This window comes from Medicago sativa, chromosome 2, assembly GCF_051527215.1.
Source record: "Medicago sativa cultivar Bolivia chromosome 2, Bolivia_mono, whole genome shotgun sequence".
In the NCBI taxonomy this organism is placed as follows: domain Eukaryota; kingdom Viridiplantae; phylum Streptophyta; class Magnoliopsida; order Fabales; family Fabaceae; genus Medicago; species Medicago sativa.
In genome coordinates this window covers 3953001-3963658 of record NC_140750.1, presented here as the reverse complement: position 1 = coordinate 3963658, position 10658 = coordinate 3953001, and the positions used below count along the sequence as shown (strand labels likewise).

The following is a 10658-nucleotide window of genomic DNA, read 5'->3' as shown; positions in this document are numbered from 1 at the left end:
AGGTTTACAGTAGAAAAAGAATAACACAATAAATAAATTAAAAAAGAGTCAAGAAAATTATAAAAAAAAAAAAAAACAATTCGAAGTCAAATACGAGACTAATAATCATGAACAGAATTTTGGCAAATTTTTTCTAATAAATTAAATAAAATTACTAATAAATTTGAGATGAATATGGCTACTATGAAAATTGAGCTATAAGATTAAGACATTCAATGTTGTTCTCTCTTTCAATTTTCCTTCAAACATATGAATGATTAAGTTGAGCTTTAACTTTGATTTGTTTAAGAACCATCACAGTTCTTTATGTACCATTTTGTACAATACTTACGTTACAAGTCTCTTGAGTCTTGATTGTATTACAATTAATGGAAAAACAGCTACTAAGATTGAACTTGTTTTGTTTTATGTGAGCAACAATACTACAAAACATTATATTCTTGTTAACACTTCGAGCTTATCAAATAATTTGAGACCATGAGCCCCGTAATATTGCTTATGCATGCTTTTTTCCGCATAATCAGCTGATGCTGTCATTATACTAACTAGACTATCACTTACAATTATTCTTTGGACTAATTCATTCTCTAAATCCTCGGTTATGGGAACACAACATAGACTCCAACATTGTCTAGGTCACTATTATTTTTTTAATTATGTACTACTACATATGTTGCATACATTGGTATGTACAATCCCTTTTTCTTGCTTGGATTAAAAAAGACACTTCAAAAGTAGGAAAATGGGTTTTGTTTGTTAAGGTTTCTTCTTTTTGTTGTTGACAAATATTATGAGATATATTTTGTTGGGTTTAGCAAGGATTGGTTGGTCACACATGAAAAGACTAAATGTTAGTTATATAATGGTGGAGATGTCGTGTCACTTTTTTGTGGTTCTGAATCTTTTATTTGTTATTGTTCCCGATGTTCCCCGAGCTCCCCCAATAAGCGGTATCAAAGTTTTGGTCCAGTAGTCAAGAGGCATATTCAGTCGGTAATGAAGGTTGTGCACGTATAGGATGTAGAAGACTTGCACTTGATGTTAGTCCCACATTGACTATAAATGAGCTAAATGTTAGATATATGAGAGTGATGACTCATATTTTTAATATCTTAAGGCTTTTGATGGAGATGCATTGTCAAAGTCTTCACATTTTCTGATAGGAATTATTTGACTTCTATTATGCACAAAATAAAAATGGCCTATTATGCACAAAAATGCACAAAATAAAAATAAAAATGGCAAATAAAAATGGCATTTATCTATAATACAAATCATCTATAATACAAATCTGTTACATAGAATATAGTATGTACAAAACTGTATGACAGTTTTACTTCAATTCTAAGAAGACTAATTAATTCTAAGAAGACTAATTAAGGCTACACAAGAATAAACACAAAAACCAGAAACAAATATGAAACTAATAATCATGAACAAAATTTTGGCAAGTATATAGTATTATTGCTCAAAGTATGAACCCCTGACTTCTTTACACAAGCCAGATGGGTCCCACATTCCATTCCTTCCAATTCTCCATACCTCTTTATCTCTTCAACATCCTCTTTCACATCTATGTTCTTGAAGCTTTTACCAAACATTGAGTCAAAGAAGTTTTTCAAATGATCATTTTCTTGAAGTAGTGTTTTCATTCGACTCTGTCTAGTGACATGAGCTCTTGGTTTTGTTTCTGAAGGAAATACCAAGTTTCTTGTAAGATGTCTTAAACTTTCTTGTGACATCTTCTCGTGGTTCAGTGTACAACAAATATTCATCACTTCCTTTTCACCTATGCCTGCATGAACCTATGAAAATTTATCAGTGGAACTCTCGAATATGAAAGATAATTCATAACACTGTTAGAACAACAAACCTCATTCGAAAGAAAACAGATACCAAAAACTTAAATAGCACACAAGATTTGATCACGGAATTCGACCAATGTGCCTACGTCTCTGACTACATATTGGATGCATTGATTTTCTATTATTCAAGCATAACGTTGCAGATTACAACTTGTGTTTAAAGACTATTGTTCGGTTTATAGTATTATCTTGAAACCATACCACGGGGGATTTCCAATTCGCGTGACAAGCCCGCTTATCAGGCTAGAAGTAGATAAAATAGCTTGATCGATAAATAAATTGAAAGTGTTTGTCTCAAGCAGCATAATTTATGATGAAATGATTTTAAAAAAATATCGTTATTTGTGATCTAGGCCATAGTTTTAGGTGTGTCTGCGATCAAGATTGAAGTCACATTTCATCGTGATTCAGAATAATATTAAGAATCATAAAGGGACTGTGAACCTAACTTAAAATCTTGTACAATGTAAACAAGTAAGATTAGTTGAGTAATAAGTAGTACCAGTAACTTACCTTTAGATACATGTCCATGGCTATGTATAATTGATCATGTGATTCCCTCGCAGCATCTGGGAGAACTGTAATCAATGCTTCAAATTCAGAAGGCTGGAGATGAGGATCAGGAGCAACTTCCACAAGGAACAAATCCATCAATTTAGTAACTCTCTTAACTTGGTTCAAATCTAACTCAAAACTACCTCCTCCTAACAAAAAAATCTTCACGAGCCTTATGACAAAATCAACATCATATGCATGATCTTTCCCATTTGGAGATGGAAGAAGTAGATAATCAATTGTTGCTTGATCCAACAGAGGACCTATAAGACTTTCTATATTGTTTCTACAAAATTTGCTTATTTTCAAACCAATAGCAATTCGATTAAGATTGAACAAATCCTTGCAAGAAATTGATCCAATATCAAGCAATGAGAGAAGATCGATTAGAACCTTAATCGTCTCAATCTTAACATCTTGTTCAGCCCCAACACAACTGATCAAGTTAAGATAATAGAATAGAAATTTTGATACAATAGAATGATCAAAATCATGAGATATCATTTTCCTTATGACATTGTCTAACAAATCAATCTTCAAAAACAGAAGATGTTCAAACCACCATGTAGCCTCAGAGAAGTTATTTCTCAAGCTATTGTTACTGCTTGTGTCACAAGAAAACTGGAAGCTGGATCTGTTTGAAGAACATGTGTATGGACTTGTAACAAGACATGGAGAAACTAGTCTTTCTATTAATTGATCCATGATTCTGTCAAGAATTTCTAAGTAACCTTTGGAAGGAAATGATTCTTGGCATTGTTTCAATGCTTCCATGAGTTCAAACCAAGTCCAAAAACGAATCCCTTCAAGAAAATTTTCCATATGAGGCTTCAAACTTGGTGCTTCAAGACTATCACACTCTTCCATCTCCAAAAATTGAGCAGCAGAACATAGCATGGACACATTGGATGAAGTTAACTCCATGTTGCTGCTATTGTAGCAAAGCCTAATTATGAACTCAAAGGCATGTGATAAAATTCATCATATGGAATTATTCACCAAAAAAAATAAAAAATATCATCATGGAATTAAATGACAGAAAATTAAATACTCCATAAAAGATTGAGAATTTGAAACAATAAATTGTGAGGGATCATGCTTGAAAGAAAGAGAAAACATTAATAATGCACTTCGTGGAATCCATAATGATGATGGGTTTTGTAAGAAGGTCCACTTGTGACATGCTTGCAGTATTTTTAATCATGGTGTAATACAATGTTAAGTGTGAAAACTTACCATTGTGATGGAAGTAAGTAATCAGTATTTTCACTAAAGAAACAACAAGTTACTTAAAAACAAAAAAGAGTTTCACCTTGTTTACAAGGAAAGCTTGTTCTTCTTTGCTATTCACCTCAAGTTCACAGCAAACTCCAATTGTTCATAAATTAATATTTGCATTTATTTAAAAAGAATGAGTACTAGGAAATTTGTGGGGCATGATCATGACGATGCTGTGTGAATGATGACAGGCCGATGAGAAAAGGGAAGCTCATGGGAACATGTATGTAAAGGATCGACAGCTAAAAGAAAAGAATGATTTCAATAGAAAAACTGTTGTATAAGTATAACAATACTGACAGATTTTTATTTAATTTTTTTTTTGTTTTTTATTGATAAACATTTAGCCATTGTAATAAACTACTTTGGTGGGGCATCACTTCATTTATTAATTTTTTGGTGTACCCTAATTAAATAGGGAGACATGTGGGAGACCCTGTATTCATGTTAGACACATTGAATATAAAATTCTGACCATGGCTTAGTCATGGCATTGGTACTGTAGTACTAGTAATACATAGTAATTCAAATTGACCAATGTAGCACTTTCCTTTTTCCGTTATTCATGCCGCCAATATTTGGTATTTCTCACTTAACCAATGCAGTGAGAGTAAGTGGACATACAATGGATCGCACTGTGAAGGAAAGGAATGAGAAAATCAACACAATTTTGCTTTTTGGTGAAAAGAACTTTGACACAAAATTCAAGAGGCCGTTATCTCTGACAAACTGACATTGACTTAGTTTATGATCTTGGTAAAAGAAAACTTACATTTTATTGGTCAATCTTTGTAGCAGCATATTTTAGTTGTTTTAGATAACGTTTTGATGTTACAAAATTCAATTCCAATGTACTCCCTCCGTTTCAAAATGAGTGTCACTTTAGCCAAAAAAATTGTTTCAAAATGAATATCACTTTACATTTCCAATACAACTTTAATTTTTTTTTCCAACTTTACCCTTTCCAACTTTTCTCTCACACAATTTTCAATGCAACTTTGAGTTTGTCTTTTTCTTATAAAGCAAGGGCAGTTTAGTAAAAGTGTTATGCCTAATGATTATTTCATTTCAATCCTTAATCTGTGTGCAAATAGCTAAAGTGACACTCATTTTGAAACAGAATGAGTAAATGTTAGTAAAAAACATTTGAAGGGATTGATATAGGAGTAAATGTTAGTAAAAAACATTTGAAGGGATTGATATGTATCAATTGAAAGTAGGAAAAGTGACGCAATTTATGAAAGTTTCACATCGGAAAAAAAATTATGTAAACTTTTAATCGATGACCGTTAAAATTTAGGGCTAATTCATCCTTACAAAACCGATTTATAAGGTGAGAAGTATCTCCTCTTTATAAACTCTTATCAAGCATCATGTCTATCCATTGTGGGATTTGAGTTTTTCCCAATACACCCCCTCACCAACACTTTCTTGCGCCTGGTGCATGGATAGGTAGGTGACCTTTGAATTCGACAAACTCGCATACCATGTTAAAATTCGGGGTCTAACTCATCATTACAAAAACCGGTTCATAAGGTGAGAAGTGTCTCCTCTTTATAAACTCTTATCAAAAGTCTTTTCTATCCAATGTGTGACTTAGGTTTTTCCCAACGAAAACTTCATTTTATGTGTACTTCCAATCAACTCAAGGTTTGGAAGAAAGAAAGAAAAAAAATCAGATTTTCCTGATAGTAACTAAAACAAAGTATTTTTCACTAAACTTAGTTGATGAGACAAAATCAATTACAATACTCTCCACTGTTCAAACAAATTGATTGTGGTTCCAATCTTATCAAATGTCCCCTAGGAACAAGATCAATTCGAGAAAATGTCTGAAGGATGTATCTCAAAAATATGAAAAATGAGGTTTAGGAATTCGGACTAGGCATAAACAATGAATACATTCAAACTTGTACAATTCTCTAAAATATAACCAGCCATCAAAATTAACATAATATATCTAAGAAATGGCTTGCTGCCCATATCATAACATTAAAAAATTACTGAGATAAACTCTGTATACATCTCACACAGATAATGACCAATGACTATATTTGGACTTCATATGTCACCTATATTGGGGTGGAGGGATTAGCAACGAAAATTCCAATAATAATATTATTTGAATTATTAAAGAAATTTCAGTTTGCCATTGGAAAGAGAATCCTTAACAAGCTCCATATGACATGAAGCTTTCTGTGCTCCACTCAACCCAGAACAGGAGCCATTGGACCCTAAAGTGATAGCGAAGTAAAGATAAACAGTACACAGGATAGTAAGGAGCACAAGAGCGGATAAGAGGAAGCGATGCCTCTGGTAAAGTGTTGACCAACTACCTAGTCCATCCTTAGGTCTCCTGAAAGATGGAGACTTCAAACGAGGAGACGAAGACAAAATGCTGTCAAGAACCATAGCTTCTTCTGCTCACCTGAAGCTGCAAACCATGCGACAAACACTAGTAAATATGTGATTCTATGAAAAGCTTAAATGTGACATATCAAGCTTGCCATTTAACCTTTCTCTCCCTCTTTCTATATAATCATGCACACATCACAAAATGTTTTTTTTACATCATAGAAAATACCACATACAGTTTTGATATTAATTATTTAGGAGTAACTTGTAAACGTCGATGACAAGGAAAAGTGAAAAATTCGTGAAATCTTGACCAGATATTAGTTCAGAATCTAATATGAAGAGATTTAGAATTCTAAGAAGCACCTTAGTCACTCATGATTGCTCCTCCATAAGGGATAATAATCAATGTTATCAGAGAGGTTATAACAGCGTTGTAGCATAGCGGAACTTTAACAAACCGTTATTGTTCCGCCATACACGATTTATTACAAAGTAAAGTATTGTCAAATAACGGCTGACATTAGCTTAACGACATAAGAATTAAATCAAACCATAAGTACACATTCAAATATGTCAATTGCAAAACCCAGAGACAAATACTAATCACCAAACAACGTTTATAAAACAATACACATTGGAGATTTCACTCGAATAAAGAGATTGTCCCGGACAACAATTTTAACGGAAACATTGAAGTTTTAAGCTTCTGAGACCACAATTGCAGACATATCAGCCTTATTTAATAACAATTTTGTGCAATACTAAAGATCACAACTCAACTACAATATGACAACAATAACGCGCAAAAAGAAACTATAACAGATCTTCTACTCCTAAATCAGCAGCTACTAGTGTTAACATTTTACAAACAAAAAACATGGATCTTCTAAATCTTTGAACAAAATAAGAAGAAGAACGAGAAATTCAAGAATCAACACAAATCAAATAAAGAATATAGCGATTTGAGATTAATAAAGCTGAAGAGGCTGGTAATTAATTACATTACATTAGAAAAGAGGAACAGATCTGATCTATCGAAAACGAAAAAGAGATAGATAGATAGATAGAAACATACCCTAAAGTTGCGTTGTGATGTGTTTGGTGGTTCCGTTAACAGAAGCGGTGGGTTGGATAGGAAAACCAAAGAAGCGCAGCGAAGCGAAGAAGAAGAAGAAGAATGCGACGGAGGGTCGGGAACGTAACAATTGATTCGTTCGTTCGCCGACCAACGGTTTGATGTCGATGTGAATTAATGAAATTGAATGAATGAATAAAATTACATCACCGCTTTGCTCAGTAGATAAAAAGGCCTCCTGTCCCAATACGCGTTACCAACCCTTATTATCTCATCTCATCTCATATTCCTAATTTCCACTTACTCTTTTATTTTATTTTATTAATTAATTAATTAATATAAATGTGTAATTAAATATTTGACATTTTTCATTGTGCCTTAGACCATGTACAATGGGAAAAAATTTTCAATAACCTTCAACACCCACTTTTTCAATTCCCAACACTCCACATCATTTTCTCTCTCTTAATTCAACACCCATTCAATTTTTACTACTCCAATAGTTTTCATTCAACACCCTACCCCACCACTTTTTATTTCTTATTCTTATTTAATTTTTGTTTTTATAATTACATAAAATTATAATTATCGATTATAATTAAATTAAAATAATACAATTAACAATTTATTTTTTAGTTTTTTTGGAAAAACAAAATTTAGTAAAATAATTTATTTTTATTTTCTTAACTTAAAATGCAATACAACAAATTAAGCACGCGACACACAAATAATAAGATTAAGAGAGTGAAAAACTTGGTTTTTGTTTCTGTATCCAAATCAAATGATCCAAGTCTCTATTTGTAGAGAAAAAAAAATCATGAATTTTAGTAAAAAAATAAAAAAATTATTTGCAATGAAATAATTGAGTCCAAATTATTAAGAAGATAAAAATCCAAGCAGCCAATCCTGTAGCGCCACGTGTCCCAGCTTTAGCCACACCACATTCTCTCTCCGCGTCCACTGACGCATCACGCGCCCTGTCGGCGCGTGTAACGCACGCGCTCGTTTGAGCCAACTAAAACGCGACGCGTGGCATGCGGGACAGAGTTTAAACATGTTGAATGCATTCATCTACTCTCTCTTCCACCTCATCTTCAACACCCTCTTCTCCAATGGTTCAACAAGCTTCAACACCCTTTCAATAGGGTCATTGGAGATGGTCTTATGGGTTCAACCAAGGGCCGTTTTGCAATTTGGTTAATTTATATATATATATATATATGGGATTTGCTAGAACACACCCACTAGTTTTTATGTGGGAGTGTTTTAGCAAGCTACACCTTAAGGTGTATTTAACTACTTTTTAGTTATAACTTGCTAAAACACACCTTCTAAAAAATAAGTGGGTGTATCCTAGCAAATGCATATAGGAGTTGCTAACATACACCCGCTTATTTTTTTAGAAGGTGTGTTTTAGCAACATTCACCTTAAGGTGTATTTAACAACTTTTTAGTTATATCTTTGCTAAAACACACCTTAATAAAAACTAGTGGGTGTATCCTAGCAAACCCCTATATATATATATATATATATATACACACACACACACACACATTGGAAAAGGAAATGAGAAAAGAAAATAAGTTCGCCGACGAGCAACACCTACAACATCAATCATCAACACTAGATTGAGCGAGCTTCAGAGGAAGCTTTCGTTTTCGCAAGCTAATTGAGACATTCATTTCCCTCTCTAAGGTATGCATAAAAGAAATGTTTTAATCCTCCATGCAAAAATGACGAATTGTTTGGATGAGCGGAACATAAGGATAGAGTTCTGAAGTTTCATGAGAAGCAAAATCAACTATTAAAGTGGAATTTGATTCATTAATAATATTTCTAAATCCTTTAGTTTGAGAAATCTTGAGACCATTTAAAACTGTCTAAAGTTCGGCACATAATGAAGTAGAGATTTCATCCACATTAACTTTAGTGATGTCTTCATGAAGAGAAATCCAAGTAACCTCGCATATCGGTTTTTGGATGGTAGGAGTACCTAGGACCTGGAGGAAAAAAGTTATATAAGAATGAGTTTTGTTAAGACATTGCCATATAATTCATTTACCGTCATTGAACACCGACGGTAAATGGATTATCTGGCAATTTGGTAAGTTAGTACTTAGTTGTAGACGACCAACTCACATTAACATTCTCTTTTTTAACAAAGCATATACTCTTTTAGCCTACTCTCGATATTTCTTTTAACAAGCTAAAATGAAATATATTACCAACAAAATAACATCCTACCAGCCAGGGCCGTTCCTTGGCATGCGCAAGGAGCTCTACGGAGTCTTGCCTCCAATTTATGGGGACCTCAATTATTTGTAGGGGTATGAGTATAATTGTTGGGATGTAGGATAATATTTTCTTTTGTTGCGTAGGTTTAAATTAAACACTTATTATTTGACAAAAATAATGAGTAAATGGACAAGTTAGGCGAAACCCACACATCTATCAACAACAAAAATTCAACAAAACAAATAAAAATAAAAATAATGCTTATTGTTAATTTGCAATTGTTTAAATTATCATCAATTATTTTTATTAGGGGTCATTTTTAATATTAGAGTCAAGCCTCCAATTTTATTGGAACGGCCCTGTACCTAGCACAAGGTGTATAGGTAGAACACAAAAGTATTACAATAATTACAAGAGCTGAAAAACATAAAGCAAAACACCCAATAACAATTATGCAAAGCCCACACAAGTTAGAGGATTAAGCCACCGGTTATGATAACCAAAAGCAGAGTTAACATTATTTTCCTTTAGCCACTAATAAGAAAAGAGCTTAATTTTCTCTAAAAGTTGTTGTATCGAGTCTTCCTTATTGATAAATCTATTATTCTTTTCTTTCCAAACTACTCAAAGAGAAGAAATCCAAATTAGATTCATATACACTGTTCATGATTCTGAATTTCCTACCAAATAACCAAACTGAAAAAAAAAATATATGAAATTATGGTTAAAAAAAAATGATATGAAACACTAAATGGATATGCCGATGAGATACTAATCCAAGCACGAACGAGTTCTCAAATTCCACCAAAAAAGTTACATGCCAATTACGAAATCATACTCTTATAAGATACTCTTAGTCAATGTTATAAACAAAAATAAATAGTTAGATTATCATTTTCATTTTTTTTTTACACAAGATTATCATTCTCATGTGATATACCCACAACAAGATTATCATTTTTTTTTTGACACAAGATTATTCAATGAATCTGAAAAGTTACTTTTTGCTTATAATAATGATAGGATGAAGTGGCATTCAATTCTATATGATCATAAGTTGTTGGGAGAGATCGAGGGAGCGCTTGAGCAACAATGACTCAATGTTTTAGGACGACTAAGTGTATGAATCATATATTTTATATATTTATTATTTTACTCATTTATAGGTGATGTATAACTTAATCATTCACGCCAAAAACTCAACATAAGTCTTGCCAATTTTTTCTTGTCAAAAAAAAAAAATCTTACCAATTTTATATTCATTTCATATAATAATTAAAAATTGGGAATC

At 32.6% G+C, this 10658-nt stretch overlaps 2 protein-coding genes across 3 annotated transcripts; both read right to left on the bottom strand.

Moving 5' to 3' along the window:
• Positions 1-1233: 1233 nt before the first annotated feature.
• LOC146943743 (BTB/POZ domain-containing protein At3g22104-like) lies at positions 1234-4002 on the bottom strand. 2 transcript variants are annotated; one of them, XM_085742012.1, is made up of 3 exons: positions 3733-3976; positions 2379-3366; positions 1234-1805 (listed from the first exon to the last, which is right to left on the bottom strand). In XM_085742012.1, the coding sequence occupies exons 2-3, from the start codon at positions 3342-3344 to the stop codon at positions 1431-1433; spliced, it is 1341 nt and encodes a 446-aa protein (XP_085598138.1). In that variant the 5' UTR covers positions 3345-3366; positions 3733-3976; the 3' UTR covers positions 1234-1430. The 2 variants fall into 2 exon arrangements, with proteins under 2 accessions (XP_085598138.1, XP_085598137.1); XM_085742011.1 differs by having other exon boundaries at positions 2379-4002.
• Positions 4003-5580: 1578 nt separating this feature from the next.
• On the bottom strand, positions 5581-7354 carry LOC146943742 (uncharacterized). The gene is made up of 2 exons (XM_085742013.1): positions 7132-7354; positions 5581-6132 (listed from the first exon to the last, which is right to left on the bottom strand). The coding sequence occupies exon 2, from the start codon at positions 6108-6110 to the stop codon at positions 5829-5831; it is 282 nt and encodes a 93-aa protein (XP_085598139.1). The 5' UTR covers positions 6111-6132; positions 7132-7354; the 3' UTR covers positions 5581-5828.
• Between the last annotated feature and the right edge of the window lie 3304 nt (positions 7355-10658).

Coding starts and splice junctions, on each gene's coding strand:
- LOC146943742 (XM_085742013.1), bottom strand. CDS start 6,110: ATGGTTCTTGACAGCATTTTGTCTTCGTCTCCTCGTTTGAAGTCTCCA.
- LOC146943743 (XM_085742011.1), bottom strand. CDS start 3,344: ATGGAGTTAACTTCATCCAATGTGTCCATGCTATGTTCTGCTGCTCAA. Junction 1,806..2,378: donor CCATGGACATGTATCTAAAG/GTAAGTTACTGG, acceptor AAATTTTCATAG/GTTCATGCAGGCATAGGTGA.